The sequence below is a fragment of the Chlorella variabilis genome (genome assembly GCF_000147415.1).
Source record: "Chlorella variabilis unplaced genomic scaffold CHLNCscaffold_25, whole genome shotgun sequence".
Lineage (NCBI taxonomy): Eukaryota > Viridiplantae > Chlorophyta > Trebouxiophyceae > Chlorellales > Chlorellaceae > Chlorella > Chlorella variabilis.
The window spans coordinates 503,973-519,226 of NW_005435063.1; the positions used below are offsets into that span (position 1 = coordinate 503,973).

At 69.1% G+C, this 15,254-nt stretch overlaps 3 protein-coding genes across 3 annotated transcripts; all 3 read left to right on the forward strand.

Moving 5' to 3' along the window:
- Nucleotides 1-1,622: 1,622 nt before the first annotated feature.
- Nucleotides 1,623-5,649, forward strand: CHLNCDRAFT_54787 (hypothetical protein; the record flags this gene model as incomplete). The annotated part of the gene is made up of 8 exons (XM_005843971.1): nucleotides 1,623-1,757; nucleotides 1,922-2,656; nucleotides 3,675-3,725; nucleotides 3,893-3,945; nucleotides 4,037-4,196; nucleotides 4,267-5,115; nucleotides 5,234-5,304; nucleotides 5,568-5,649. The coding sequence occupies 8 exons, from the start codon at nucleotides 1,623-1,625 to the stop codon at nucleotides 5,647-5,649; spliced, it is 2,136 nt and encodes a 711-aa protein (XP_005844033.1).
- Nucleotides 5,650-6,361: 712 nt separating this feature from the next.
- CHLNCDRAFT_27387 (hypothetical protein) lies at nucleotides 6,362-6,529 on the forward strand (the record flags this gene model as incomplete). Its single annotated transcript, XM_005843972.1, has 1 exon — nucleotides 6,362-6,529. A coding segment is annotated over one exon (168 nt), but the record flags the coding sequence as incomplete, so codon positions are not given.
- A 7,526-nt stretch (nucleotides 6,530-14,055) lies between these two features.
- CHLNCDRAFT_139590 (hypothetical protein) lies at nucleotides 14,056-15,254 on the forward strand (the record flags this gene model as incomplete). The annotated part of the gene is made up of 4 exons (XM_005843973.1): nucleotides 14,056-14,119; nucleotides 14,334-14,644; nucleotides 14,833-14,944; nucleotides 15,133-15,254. Coding segments are annotated over 4 exons (609 nt in total), but the record flags the coding sequence as incomplete, so codon positions are not given.

The following is a 15,254-nucleotide window of genomic DNA, read 5'->3' on the forward strand; positions in this document are numbered from 1 at the left end:
CACCCCCACCCCCCCCGCAGGTGTTCTTTGCGGGCGAGGCCACCACTCGCAAGTACCCGGCTACCATGCACGGCGCATTCTGGTCGGGGCTGGAGGTGGTGAGCTGAGCTGGCCGCCTTCGCCGCCGCCACACTAGTACTGTGCCTGCCCGCATACCCTCCCACTTGCTCCCTTGCGGCAGCCTTGCCATCCCAGCCAGCCAGCCCAACCCGTGCAGGCAAGAGGCCGCGGGCCTGCCCCGCCCCGTGCCCACGCCCCTCCTGGCTGCGCCGCAGGCGGCAAACGTGGATGCCACGCTGCGAAGAGCGCGGGCGCCGCCGTCGGCGCCCGCCGGCGGCGTGGCGGCGCGGCAGGGCGGCGCGGCGGCGCCCGCGGCGGCGCAGGCGGCCGACGCGCCTGCCGCCGCCGACCAGCACCTGCGGGCGGCTGCCGACCTGCGCCGGCTGTTTTGCGACCCGCAGCACCCGCCGGATGTCGCTGTGGAGGGCATGGCGGCGGTGCACGCGCCGCCGGCATGCGGCGGCGCCGACGGCGGCGTCGACGGCGGCGCCGGCGCGGGCAGCCCCGCGGCTGCGGCTGCGGCTGCGGCGGCTGCGCAGCAGAGCCTGGTGCGTGTGGATCTTGGGGAGTTCAAGGGGGGCAGCCGGCGGGGGCTGGGGGAGCGCTACTTTGTGGTCACCCGCGCCGAGGCTCGCGCGCTGGCGGATGCGCCCAGCCTGGAGGCCCGTGTGGTGCTGCTGGAGGCCACCCCAGAGTTCCAGTTCGCGGGGCGGCAGCAGGCGCAGGCGGCGGCGGTGGCGTCGGCGGTGCGCGGCGCGCAGCAGCGGCGGCAGCAGGCGCAGCGCGGCCAGCAGCAGCAGGCGGGGCGGCCCAGCGGCTTTGTGATCCCGCACCGCAGCTGAGCTGGCGCCGGGCGGAGCGCATTACATTCGCGTGTGACACACACAAACTTGTTATAACAGGAGCGGTTCCACCACCGCATCATCTGTGGACCTGCCCCATGCTGCTGGAATGCTGGCAGGCTTGCAATCGGCTCGATTGTAAGCAAGAGAGGGACGGGTGGGGTTGGCGGGCCACCTGCCGGTCCTGTCGCCGCCGGCTGCAGCTGCTGGTCCCCTCTGTACCCCGCACGTCACGTCGGTGGGCCCCCGCCCAAGATCATCTCCTAACGAGCACCTGATCGATCTCCATACATTTCAAGCTCTCGCCTGATTGCAGCGCGCTGGAAGGGCGGGAGGCACGTGTTTTTCGCCCTGTCCAAGCGCGGGGGACGGCCTGGCATGCCCTGGCATGCGCCCTGACATGCGCCCCATACAATGCAGGCTTGATGGGTGCGCAGGAACTGGCAAACCGCGCAAGTGGTGAAAAGCGGGCAGTACGTGTTGTGGAAACGACCCGGATATGAGGATGAGCATTTTGGCCAGCTGATTCTTCGTCTTCATCATCTTCTCATTCCATTCTGCTAATCCCCTCCAGTGCGCTGCTCAGCTTACCGGCTAAAGGGTTGGCTGCAGTACAGCCATCCCGCTTGTGAATTCGTCTGTCGTGTGTTCCCGCTCCCCTGTCTTCGCGCAAAGAGGCATCCCAGCGGCGTGCAGTAGGCGCTAGGGCCAGGGGAGGGCATGGCGGCGCTCCCTTCCCCTGCAACTGCTGCTGCCGCTACTGGCTCTTGTAGCGGCACTTTACCAGACGCCACAGAGGCGGCAGCGCAAGCAGAAACGGCTGGCAGACGGTCTGAAGCCACAGAGTTGTTCCAGGTGGGTTGACATAGTCTATGGCTGCAGCTGTGGATTGGAAGAGGGGAGCTGCGGCGTTTTTCAGAGGCCTTGAGATCCGCCGCACACGCTTCCGCCATACATGTAGACCTGCTGCGAATGAATGCATGGCTGCCCCTAATCAGAATGCATAAGCCTGACTTCAGGACGACAAGCGGCGCAAACACGACCATGATGCCTCTGCAGCCGGAGAACAGCAAGCCGCCGCCGGCGGCAGCAGCGATGCAGCCAGCGGCAGCGCGTCACGTGGCGGCACCGCACCGCCCGAGTCACGGCATCACCCAGCCGAGGAGGACGCAGATGGCCAGAACAGGAGCCAGCAGACGGCAGTAGGTGCGCGCAGCGCTGCCACTGGAGGCAGCGGCAGCAGCCACTCCATGCCTTCAAGTGGCAGCCCGCCAGCAGCGCAGGCAGCAGCGGTGGACCTGCCCCCAGAGGCTGGCTGCGCGTCAGAGGCGGCTGAGTCACCGCCACAGCAGCAGCAGCAGCAGAACCGTGCCTTGGGCGTGTCAACAGAGCTGGCGGCAGGTGGTGCAGCTGGTGCCAGCATGCGGCCGGGTCCATCTTTGCCATTATTAGAAGCAGCAGCCGCTGGCAGCCTACCCATTTTGTACGGCCCAGGCATGCAGCAGCAGGCGCCAGATGTGGTGCCGCAATTAGATGCCTCACGCACGCTTGGCGACGTTCCCGCTCACGACAGCTGGTGGCAGCAGCAGCAGCAGCAGCAGCAGCAGCAGCAGCAGCAGCAGCTGTCTCCAGGCGCCGGCGCCCCCGCCACCATCCTGCCCTGGGCCTCGCCCGGGCGGGACCCCCTGCTGCGGGGGCGCCAGCCGGCAGGCACGGCTGCGCCCGCCCTTGCACGCTTTGTGCCGCTGTCGGAGGTGGGCACGCTCCCTTGGCTGCACCCGGCGCTACGACAGCCGGCCCGGCCGCAAGCAGCAGCGCTCCCGCGGCCAGCTGGCGGCCTGGCGGGGCAGCAGCATGGCGGCGGCGGCGGCGGCGGCATGAGGCTGCAAGTCCAGGCGCCGGTCATGGGGCCGCCGCCCCCCCGATCCCCTGCGGACCGCTCGCAACCTGACCACCGTGATGGCTCGCCAAGGTGAGCGCGATAGCAGATGGCGGGCACATCAGGCGGCAAAAGCCACCGCCCAATGAGCCCTGGACTGCATGATGGGCCCTCTTGTGTTACAGTCACCCCGCTATGATAGGCCGCGTGAGCAGACCTTGGGCAGGGGGCACACGTGATCAAGGGCATCAAGAGAGGGGGTGGACCATGGAGCACCCTCTCCATGGCTCCGACCACCCTCCCCCCGCATTCGCCGCGGTTCCATGCTGGCTGCGTCCCCCACCTCTGAGCTGCCTGCACAGCGTGTGCCCATTTCCCCGCAGGAGTTGATGCTGCATCTGCAACTTAGGTTTCCCCCGCTAACCTTCCCCCCCCACCACCACCCCACGCTAAGGCTGGCGCCCCCGTGAAAAGCATGTACCCTCGTGAACAAGTTTGAAAGGCATGCCCTTGTCCCATATCGCGCTTACTTCGTATTGTAAGCCACAGTTGTGCGCCAGAGAGTACGCCCCGGTCGCTGGCAGCTGCCACGTGGGCGTAGCATCCCATCCTCCTCTAGCCACTGGCTCGCAAACGCAGGTGTCAGGCCGCGATCGCAAGACGGTGTAGACCGGGAATGTCCCACACCTTCAGCGGGCATCTGTTTATCACCCACCCATGCCCAGCTGAAGATGAGCGACCAGCGCAGCTCCGCTCTGCTCCACACATATTCTCGACTCCAGACCGGGGCGGCGGGCGCAGAAGCAAGCCCCGGGCAGGAAGCGAGCAACGGCGCCAATAGCGGCAGTACGCTGCTGCCCTCGCCGCAACCGCCGCCGGCTGCCTCCCCAGAGAAGGTCAAGAGGAAGTGCGGCAGGCAGCCTGCCACCTCGGTGCTGTGTCAGGTGGGCCACGTATTGCATCCTTGGGAAGGGAGGCAGTGGTGGGGCGACATTGGCAGGTAGGGGGGCGGAGGCTGCGTACCGCCGGCAGCGATGCGCACGCGGCGCTCGGCTGATGCCTGGGCCCGCCCTGACGCCCCGACTCCTCGCTCCTCGCCCACCCTCCGCAGGTGCCCAGCTGCTGTGCGGAGCTGGCGACAGCAGACAGGAGCTACTACAGGAGGTGGGGACGGCGGTGGCGCCTGTTTCAAATGCCTGCAGGCTTGAGCGCTTGCTCACCCCAGGCTTGCTGCCTGTCCCCTGCTCCCCGGCAGGTACCGCATCTGCAAGGAGTGCTCCGTCAAGCCCTCCATCCACCTCTCCGGCTCCCTCCAGCGCTTCTGCCAGCAGGCGAGGCAGCCGCGGCGCGCTGGGAAGGCGCCAGGGAGAGCGACGCACGGCCTTCGAGCGCCAGTCCTCCCCATCTGCATGCATGTGTGTTCCTGCTGCGGTACTGCTGCCGACACCCGCCAACTGTGCCGGCTTGCCTTTGCGCTGCCCGCAGTGCGCCCGCTTCCACCCAGTGGGGGAGTTTGAGGGGTCCAGGCGCAGCTGCATCGCGGCCCTGGCCAACCACCGCACCAGGCGGCAGCGCCTGCCGCACAGCAGCGGTAGCCGCTCCCCCAGCGCCCGCAGGCGGCCGGCGGGCGTGCTGGCCAGGCAGGCTGGCAGCGACAGCGACAGCGAGGCGGCAGGTGCTGCAGACAAGAGCGAAGCGGGGGAGGGCAGTGCCAGGAGTGAGGGTAGGTCAGGGGCCTCGTGCGCTCGCAGCACGCACCACATGGCAGCTAGCGCCAGCCCGGCAGCCTTGCCACTGCAGCAGCAGCAGCAGCAGCAGCCGCAGCACCTGGCAGCCACGCTGCCCAGCAGCAGCAGCCCAAGATCTCGGCTGCTGCCGCAGCAGCAGGGCCCAGGATGGGTTTCTGGCGTGGACCTGGCTGGTGCGGGGATGGTGTGGCAGGCTGCCCCACCGCACGTGCCACCGGTGCTGCCTCGCCCAGCCGCCCGCCCCGAACTGGCGAGCCAGAGCAACGGCGGGGCGGCGATGCAGCATGCAGGCCCAGCAGGCAGCCACCGCTCCATGCCGGCCCTGGCCTCCTACCGCAGTGCGCCACAGTGGCACGTGGCGGCGGCGCCACCTGCAGCTCCTGCGGGCGAGGAGCTGGGCACCACGCAGCCACCAGGGTCGCTGTCACGAGAGCAGGCAGAAGGTCGGAGCGCCCTCGTCCTGCCCAGCAGCCCTGGCAGCGCTGAGAATTGCAGCGGCGAGTGGGGAGCGCCCCTGCAGGCGCCGCCAGCCTTGCTCCCTGCAGTGGTGCTGCCGCCCAGTGCTGCTGGGGAGAGCCACTTTGAGGTGAGCCCTGATGACGTCCACTGCCGGGATGGATGCCTGCCGGCTGAGAAAACGCCTTTTGGCCCGTCTTGCCCTGTGTGCCGCTGAACTTGATGATGCCGCTGCTGGTGCTGTGCAGGGTTGGATTGCAAGCGTGCTGCCAACCGCACCGGACGACCCGTTTGAAGCCCTGCTTGCGGCGCGCCACTGGTGACGCCGGCCGCCCCGCTGGCGAGGGCCGGCCCTCTCCGAAGCCCTCGGTCTCCTTTAGCAAACCAGGCACTTGCCAGTGACTTGTTGCAGTCGTGAATTGTTGATATACTGGCTTATGCCAGCAACTGTGACACACGACAGAAGGTTTGCAGGGGTTGTTGTGCCGGATGGGGCCTGTGGTTGTGGCGTCAGTTCAGGATCTCAGGCAGAGAATCAGGGGCAGTCAACTTCCCCCCACGGCTTCAAATTCCTGACTGCAGTACAGACCTCCTCGAAATTCTTTCTTCTTTTCTGTCCCCTCGAGGTAAAAGGTCCAACAACACTTCTTTGTTTGGCATTTGAAGGTCTTGCTGCTCCTGTAGCACTCTGCCCTGCCAGAGCCTTGGGTTTGCCACCACCCAGGGGGCAGGCCAGGGGCAGGCCACACGCCAGGCCAGAATGCAGGGGCAGCCTCAGATCTCTGCTGCAGCCCAGACGAGCGCCACCAGCAGGGGTCCCAGCCCCGTGGCTGGCGTCCAAGGCAACGCCGACAGCCCGGCCACCAGCGGCAGCGGCGGCGGCGACACCGGATGTCCGAGGGGTGGCACGGCTGGCAGCAGGAAGCGTTGTAGCAAGGGCTCCGCCAGGCGGCGGGGCTCTGTGAAGTGTCAGGTTGGCAGCGGCATGCCCATCCCATTGAACCAGCTTTGACCATAAGAGGCAGCGCCTCTTACCGTGCTTCGCCTTCCTACACCTGCGTGCCGCCCCTCACTGCCACGCTGCGCCCTCACGCCTCTTGCGCCTGGGCCAGCGCTCATTGCAGGTGCCGGGGTGCGGGGAGCAGGTCACGAGCGGCAGGCCATACTACAAGCGGTGAGCAGGGCCCAATCCCCGACCTGCCGAGCAATGCACGAAGCTGCCGACCCGCATGTGCCCTCCCGCCTCCACGCCGAGCCTGCAGTGTCTGCCCCCTGGACACCCAAAACTCTGTCCGTGCACCGACTCCCCCCGCATGCACGTGCACCCTGTTTGCAAATTATGCCCCTTGCCCCCAACACCCACCCACCCCGGGTGACACCGCAGTTACAGGATCTGCGTGGCGCACAGCACGGCGCCGCAGGTGGTGCTGCGCGGCACCTCGCATCGATTCTGCCAGCAGCACGGCCGCTTCCACCTGCTGGCGGCCTTCACCGGCCGGCAGCGCAGCTGCGCTGCCAGCCTGACACGCCACCGCAAGCGCCGGGTCGACGCGCGAAAGCAAGCCGCTGCGGGCACGCCTGCGGGGGCAGCGGCCAAGGCACCTGCCGGCCCTGCCCCGAGGGGCTCAGCAGGCGGCGAGCCCAGCATCAGCAGCTGCACCGGCAGCCAGGACGACAGCATGAATGCCGAGGCAGGCGGCGTGATGGGCAGCAGAGGCGGCAGCGGCAGCAGCGGCCAGACAGCAAGCGGCCTGCGCCAGCCAGGCGGGCAGCAGTGTCCCGCGCCGTTCCAGCGCCACGACAGCAGCCACGGCAGCCACTACAGTAGCGCCACTCCACGCCTGGGCGGCGGCATGCCGGCGGCTGCCGCCCCGCACCCCGGGTCACATCCCGTGCAGCCGCTCCTGCCATCTCACCTATTGGAGGCGCAGCTGCTGCAGGCGCTGGAACACACCGGCACCTGGGCAGCCGTGCCGGCGGGCCAGCAGGCCCCGTCGCCCGGCCTGTGCACCATGCCTGCCTGCCTCTCGGCCACGGCTTCCACACAGGGCCCCAGCCTGCCGCCGGCTCCGCCAGCTGTGTCGCCTGTGCCGATGGTGCAGCACCCTGGCCTGCTGCCTGGCCACTCCTGGGCACCGGTGCAGCAGTGGGCCCCAGGCCCGTGCATGCCCGCCAGCCTGCAGGGCTTGGCAGCGCTGCCTCCACCACCCCCGGCGCCTGGCGCGGCTCAGGGCCCGTTTGGGTGGGGCGCAGGCACAGCCTCGCTGCCGTCCCCGGTGCTGTCCAGCGTTGTGCTGGCGCTGCCGCCGCACGCGCAGCTGGCGGCGCAGCCTGCGGTGCAGCTGGCACCCGCCGCTCAGCCCGCTGTGCAGCCCATGCAGTTGCCTGGCGTCGGCGAGCCTGCGCCTCCTCCTTGCCCCAGCAGCAGCCCCGTGCTGCCGCACCAGGCCACTCACCAGGAGCGTGGCCAGCCAGCGCCCCCTCAGCTGCCGCAGCAGCAGCCTGTCTGTCAGGGGTCTGGCGATGGTGTGGAGCCCCCGCCGCCACCACCGCTTCTGCTGGACCCCAGGTTTGATGATGACCTGGTGAGCTGGCGGCAGCCGCCCGTTTGTGAGCAGCTCCCTCGGTGCTGGGAAGCTGCACGGCGCTGGCCCACAGAACCGCTGTCAGTGGCAGCCTGGGGTGCACACATGCTGCGGAGGCAGTGAGACCTGGCTTGCTGCTGCTTCTGTATGCCGCAGGACTTTCTGGCTGCGGAGCTGTCGGCCGTGCTGTCGGAGGCAGACTCCTTTTGGCTGTGACAGGCCTGCCTGCATCCAGCCAGGCCCCTCTCGGCATTGCCAACTCCTCACGCAGCTCAACAGGCGTGGGCTGGCGGCTGCCCACCTGCCGTGAGCAATGCTTGTGCACCAGGACACTCCCTCTCCCCTTTCAGGCACACAGCCGAGCCAGTTGACTGTGCAGCTGCTTTGCTCTGTTGTTGCCGGCTTGCATGCTCTGGGGTTCTGGCCTTCCCGGCCAAGGGATCAACTGCTTCCCACCCAGGCCTATATCCTTGTGTTTGACCCCATTCCTCTCCCTGCTTCCTTCGTTCCCCGTCGATCCCTGCTTTCAACTCTGCGCAAGCAGCTGCGCCGTAATATCTCATGATTACCCTCAGCAATGCATTGCATTTTGAACGCCTGCGCTGTCCCACCATCGCTACGCAATGCGATTTAGAGCTTGGTACTAGGATCAGTCCCACCTACTACTAACAATTTCATTCGTCCACCAGGCCCCTGTTAGAGCTGAGATCCCGAGCATGCCCTAGCCTGCTAAACCAAGTGCCCTGCTGATCTGAAGAGTGTGGCAGTGACGAGTTCCTGTACCAACTAGGAGGAATGAAACTGGGGGCATGGGAAGGGAGGCTATCGCCGACCGCCCCGCTGTCTCGCCTTCTCCTGGGCAGAAGAGAGCGGCGGCGGCGGCGGCGGCGGTGGCTGGGAGGTGTGGCTGGCAGGTGGGTGGCTGGTTGGTCTCCCGCTGCTGCTGCTGCTGCTGCTGCTGCTGACGACGCCTTCGCCACCAGCGCCGCCCCACCGCCGGTCGCTGGCTGCCTGGCTGCCGTACCGGGTTTCCCCCGCGGGCCGCCTCTGCCAGGTGCCAGCCCTGCGGTGGCGGGCGCGGCCTGGGGCCGCCACGTCAGCGGCCTCGGGGGATTCCAGCAGCACGGCATGCCCCGCGCTGAGCACATCTGCCAGGAAGCGGCTGGGCTCGCTCTCCTTCCTGCAAGCACACAGCGCATTCTCACGGCCGGCATCAGCACCAGCACCTCAGCACCACCAGGCCAGCCAGGCGGGAACAGCACTTGACGAGCGACAACAGCAGCAGGAGCGGCGGCGGCGGCGGCGGCACCAGCAGCCCGTCTCGCCTGCTCTGCGGCCCAAAGTGGCTGGTGTGCAGGGTGTGGGTGAGGCGCAGGCGGTGCTTGGCGCGCGTGAGGCTGACGTAGAAGAGGCGCCGCTCCTCGGGCAGAGAGTCTGGAGAGCCGCCGCCGCTCGCACGCACCAGAGGCACCAGGCCCTCGTTACAGCCTGGAGTTGGCGGTGGTGGAGGGGAGGGGCAGCAGCAAAGGGACGCAGCAGGGGGGCGCAGCAGGAGTGAGGTGCTTGGAAGTGAGCGGCGCCAGCAGGGCTAGAGTGGATGGCCAGGGTGGTGGCGACGGGGCGGCGGGCAGGAGAGGGAGGCGAGCGGGCACCCGGCCCGGCCCTCCCTTCTTCCCTCCCTCCTGTTCCCCCTCACCCGGGATGAAGACCAGCTCGAACTCGAGCCCCTTGGCGGCATGCATGGTCATCAGCCGCACCCCGCGAGCCGCCTGGCCGCCCTCCTCCGCGCCTGCAACCACCGGCGCAGCGGGAAAAGGCAGGCGCTGTCTTGGCTGCCGGCCCACGGAAAGTAGCAAGTGGGCCGAGCGGGCCGTGCCGCCCGATGGCTGCTCGTGCTGCCCACCTGAGTACAGCGCAGCTTCGTCCAGGAAGTTTTGCGCGAGCTGCAGGGGAGGCAGGCTGCCGCTGCCGCTGCCGCTGCTGCTGCTGCCGCTGCTGCTCGACCCTGCCGGCAGCTCGCCATCGGCGTCATAGTCCGTGTCTAGCGCAGCAGCTCCCGACAGCTCGCCGGGCTGGTAGCCGGCCGCAGCAGCCACCTGCGGCAGACAGACATGCGGGCGAGACGGTTCGGGGTTAGGACTTTGCGGCAGGTACAGGCTGCAGGGCGGAGCGTGCCGGGCGTGGAGGCGGCTCGAGGGCCGCCACGCACCAGCTGCTGAATGCGCTGCAGCCGCTCCCGCTCCTCCCCCTCCTTGCTGCTGCCGCTGCTGCAGCCGCCCTCTAGCACGTACCGCTCATATCCTGTCTGCACGGGGCAGCAGTACGATGGCAGGGGGCCCAGGCGGTTGAAGCTGAGGGAATAGGCTATTCCCACAGGCTGTTTTGCAATGCAGGCAGGTAAGCCAGACCGTGCAAGAGCGCCGGCAGCAGCCCCGTCCTCCCCCGCACAGGCGCAGCGGGCACGCATCGCCCCAACGCCTGCCTGCATGCCCATGCTGTGCCAGCAGCGCTCACCTTTGCGAGGATCTGCTCCAGCGCTCTATCCAGCGGCTGGCTGGCCACCGCCGCGTGCAGGCCGGCCATCAGCTCGCGGAACGCCTCCACGGCCGCTGCCGCCTTGGCAGTCAGCCCGAGCTCCTTCCGGTCAGGCAGCGTCGGCAGCACGGGCGCCGCGACGCCGTCGGCTGCCGCCGCCTGGCCCGCGCCGCCGCTGCCAAACAGCAGCGCGCACAGGGTGTGGCCCTGGGCGGCCGCGGCAGCCTGCAGCTTCTCCAGGCTGGAGTCGCCGATGCCGCGCCTGCGCCAGCAGGAGCCGACAGGCAGCAGGCAGCAGCCACGGGAGCGATGATCGGCACAAGAGGAGCACAGCAAGCAGCGCAGCAGGTGGTGCCCTTGCGGCGCCGCACCTGGGTGTGTTGATGATGCGAGCCATGGCCACATCGTCGCGCAGGCTCACCGCCAGCCGCAGGTAGGCCATCACGTCCTGCAGGAGGGAAGTGGACAGAAATGTGCGTGCTGTGTGTGCTGTGGTTGTGTTTGTGTGAAGTAGGGATGGGATGGGACGGCGGGGCGGGGGCAGGCGGGAGGCAGAGCGGGCGTCCGGGCAGGGTCCCGCGCGCGCCGCCCCGCAAGCTTGCCTGGACCTCCAGCCGCCGCCAGAAGGGCACGCCGCCGATCAGCACGTGTGCAATGTTACGCTTCACCTGCGGGCGCGGGCGCTGTGGCGGCGCTCAAGGCTGGGAGCAGCAGAAGGGAGGCCCCCCAGTGGCGGATGCCCACCCACAGACGATCCGCCCAGCTTTGGTGGCGATGCAGGCAGCAGCGGCGTCGGCGGCAGCGTCGGCGGCGGCGCCAGCAGCGGCGCTGCCAGCACAGCACAGCACAGCACAGCAGGCGGCCCAGCCCACCAGCTCCTGCTCCACCAGCCTAGCCTGGATGTGTGTTCGGAACAGCACCGCCACCTGCTCCGCGGGGTGCTCGCCGCTGCAGGCGGGCGGGGGGCAGGCAGGCGGGGAGGTGGTGGTGGTGGGTGGGTGGGTGGGTGGGTTGCCCCTCTGGGGGGGGATGGCGGGCAGGTGCAGGCAGGGCAGCTGGCCCAGCGCTGCCCCCCGGCGCGGCTGGCAGCACGAGGCGGGGGGCCCCAAATGGCCCCCCGACGATCTGCCGCACACGCCTCTGCTGCCGCCACTGGCCCCCGCACCCCCCCAGGCGCACCCGCGGCTGGCTCAGCAGCTTGACCAGCTCGTACTGGCTGCTGTTGGTGTCCTGGAACTCATCCACTAGCACGTGCCTGGGGCAGGCGGGGGGTGTGGGGGTGGGGAGGGGCAGGCGCAGGGCGCTGAGGCATGAAGCCTCCCTCAGCCTGCTGGCTGTGAGTGCCTCTGTTGGTTGTGTGCTGGCCATGCCCCGTGGCAGCAGGCAGGTCCAGCGCCAGCGTCGAATAGTCTGCACGCCTCCTGGCCCGCACCTGAAGCGGCGCTGGTACCGCTGCCGCACGTCGTCGCTGCGCCGGAGCAGCGCCACGGCCAGCCCCAGCAGGTCGTCGAAATCGAGGGCGTTGTTGGCGCGCAGGGCCTGCTCGTACCTGCAGGCGGTACGGGCGGCGGCAGTGCAGCAGGCGGTACGGGTGGCGGAGGTACACGTTGCGGTACACAAGCCACAATCATGCTGCAGGTGGCGTGACACACACACACACACACACGGCGGCAGGCAGCGCGGCCTCACTGTCCAAACCAGGCGGCGATATCGTCAGCCGCCGCCGGCTGCACGGCGGCGGCGCCCTCGGCGGCCGCCAGGTGCTCCCGCACCGCCTGCTCCACCGCCTGCGGCGCAGCCGGGCAAGGCGACAGATGGGCACCGACTGTTGCAGGAGCCAGGGGGCATGCGGTCAAGCAGCAGCATGCAGCCAAGCAGGCTGCGCCCTGGCAGCCAGCCGTCGCACCTGGGGCGTGGCGGCGTGCCACATCAGCATGCCGCTCTTCACCCGGCTGATTGCGTCCTGTAGCGCCGCCGCCTTGGCGCTCACATCCCGCGCCTTCCACTCCGGCTGCTGCCCGCGCACCGCGCGCGCCAGCAGGCGCGCCGACATGTCCTGCTGGGCGGCAGGGGCGGGGCTGTTGGCGGGGGGCGTGGGTGCACGGGGCGGGGCGCTGCCGCGAGTGGGCCGCCACCGAGGGTGGGCGGCCCGCAGCGCAAGATGAGGTGATGGGCCGGCCCACGAGGGCGCCCTTGTACACACACTGGTGCACCCCCACCCCCAACCACCTGCCGGGCCACCGACACCCTGCCCCTGCCCCAACATCCTGTGCCGCCGCAGCAGGGCGCCGCACCTGGTCGTACACCGTGAAGGCAGAGGTCCTTCCCGCGCCGGGCAGGTGGCCGATGTGGCGCTTGAGGATGCGGTAGCACAGGCTGCGGCGCAGAGGGCGGCAAGGCGTACGCTGCGTGAGGCGGTGCGGGCGTGCGGTGTGGCATGCTCGAGAGTGCTGCCTGCGGGCTGCTGCACCCAGGCCCTGCCTGCAAGCGGGCACCAGAAGGGCTGGAGTGCTGCCTGGCTGCCCACCCCCACCTGTGAAATGTCCCTGCAAACAGCTGCTCCCCCGCATCCTGACCCAGCATGCCGGCCAGCCGCTCCCGCATCTCGTTCGCTGCCTGCAGCGCAGCAGCCGCAGCACAACCCGGCGCTCAGGGGGCAGCTTGCATGCAGCAGGCTCGGGGCGGCAGCGGTGCGCTGATGCCGCACGTGTGGGTGGTGCAGAGTATCATACATACTGGGCAGCTGGCCTAGGCTTAGGGACACTGGCCGGCTGGCTGGCTGGCGTGCGGGTAGGCAGGGTGCCGCATGCACTCCAGCGCGCCTTGTTGGTGAAGGTGATGGCCAGGACCTGCCATGGGCGCGCGCTGTGCGCATGGATCAGCTGCGCGATCCTGGCCGTCAGCACCCGCGTCTGCAGCAGCGGCGGCAGCGGCAGGGGGCGGCGGCAGCAGCTCAAATCGGCTTTGTTGCCAGGCATGCGCTGCAGCCGTAGCAGGCAGCCCACCGCCTGCCACGCCGCAGGCCCACCTTGCCGCTGCCGGGCCCCGCCACGACCCGCACCGTCCCCAGGGGAGCTGTCACCGCTGCCAGCTGCTCCTCGCTCAGCTGCTGCAGGTGGGGCAGGGGCTGGGCCACAGAAGAGGCGGCCCGCTCCTGGGGCGGCCCACAGGCGGCAGCGGCGGCGCTGGCGGCGGGCGGAGGCGGCGCCCGCTGCCGATGCCAGTCTGCTGCTGCTGCTGCGCCGCCGCTCTGTGCGCCGTGCCCTGCTGCTGCCGTGACTCTGTGCCACGACAGAGCTCTGCTTTCAGCCGATGCGGCCTGGCGGGAGAACGCTTGGCGAGCGGTGCTGCGCACAGAGCGCCCACCGTGCTGCATAATAAGGCTGAGCCACATGCTGGCTCTCGTTTCAGCGCACACAGGCTCCATCATGGCTGCGGGTTCAGTGGCGGCATGTCAGGTGTGAAGGGCAGGCGCTGCAGGCCATCGTCTGCATGAATAATTGGTGTCGCGGGTTGTGGACAGGAGGAGAGGTTGCATGGAGCGATCAATGCAGCAGCCAGACAGCTGGCCCCGGCGCCGCCGCTTGCAGTGCCGCCACTGGCGGCGCCGCCATCTCGAGGGAGAGGAACCAGACTGGGCAGTCCCTCCTTCAATTTAATGAGTTCCAGGGCTGCCTCCCTCAACTGCCATGACTGGGAGAATGGATGGATGGGTCAGGGGGAAGGGCGCACCATGCACTTGCGGCGGATCATGCGTTGAATTGGAGGAAAGTGCACAACAGGCCCTCCCTCCTTCAAATCGGCCCTCGTCGCTCCCATCGCCCATGATTTTGCCTTTCGCGCTGGTCCTCACAGCCGCCTGCTGCCCACTGTGCCATCCCCCACCGCATCACTCGACCCACCCGGCCCCCCACCTCTCGACCACACGACCTCACGAGCCCTCAGCAGCCATGCGCCTTGCACGCCTGGCCCTCGTGGGGCTGTTACTGGCCCTGGGGAGCGCCCGCATGGCAGGTGGGGATGCAGGGAGGTTGGTCGGGGGGTGGAGCTGCCCCTTGGGGGCCTTCACAAAAAGGCCCCCCCTTAAGGGCTTGCTGCAGCCTGCACACAGCACCACGGCCCCCTCTGAGCTTCTGAACAGCCTATAGGGAGCCGCTGTAGTTTCTGGGGAGGCGCTGGCCTCTGTCTGACCCAGTCTGACAGGCTTCCCGCCGCCGCCGCCTTGCAGCCGCCGCTGCTGGAAGCACCGCCTGCCGCGACAAGCCTGCGCCCGGCGCCTGGTCCTGCAAGCAGCAGCGCGCCTGGGGCAAGTGCGAGGACAAGTGGCTTGTGGCCGGCGGCTGGTGCGTCGCCACCTGCGGCCGCTGCGGCCAGGCGCCCGCCGCCGCCAACATCCAGGCCGACGCGCCCACGCCCGCCGCCGCCAGCGCTCGGGCCGCCGCCTCCAAGCCTGCCATCAACGCCCCCAAGCCTGCCGCCAACGCCTCCACCACCACGCCCTCCAAGCTCCTGTCGGGCAACGTGGGCGAGTACGGCAAGGTGTGTCTGTCTGCGCCGGACAGCAGGGCGGCAGCCCTACCCACCAGTTCCCAGCCTGCCCCTTACCTTGCCCACTGCTGCAGCTCAGCGTGCACCCTGCACCCTGCCTGCCCCCCACCCTGCCCCCTGCCTCTCACCTTGCACCCTGCACCTTGCACTCGCCTGCCGCCCGCCCCCCCCACCCGCAGGTGCTGGGCATGTCCTGGCTCTTCATCTACGCCCAGCGCAGCGGCAAGCTGTCCGCCGCCAACAACCCCATCGACTGGCGCGGCGACTCACACCTCGCAGACCGCGTGCCGGGTGAGGCGTGGGCTTTGGCACCGCCCCCGCGCCTGCCCTCGCTGCCACCCCGCTGCACCTGCCTGTGCCGCCGTCCTGCCCAGGCAGAGGCTGCACGCTCCCCACCTCTCACCCGCTACCGCCTGTTGTTCACCCTTTCCTGGTGCGCTCCCCCGGTCTGCCTCTCTCGGGGCCTCACCCTCCTGCAGGCGGCTTCTACGACGCCGGCGACCACCTCAAGCTTAACTTCCCCCTAGCCACCTCCCTCTCCTTCCTGGCCTGGGGCGTGCTGGAGTTCCCGGCCACCTACGCCGCCACAGGGCAGACAAAG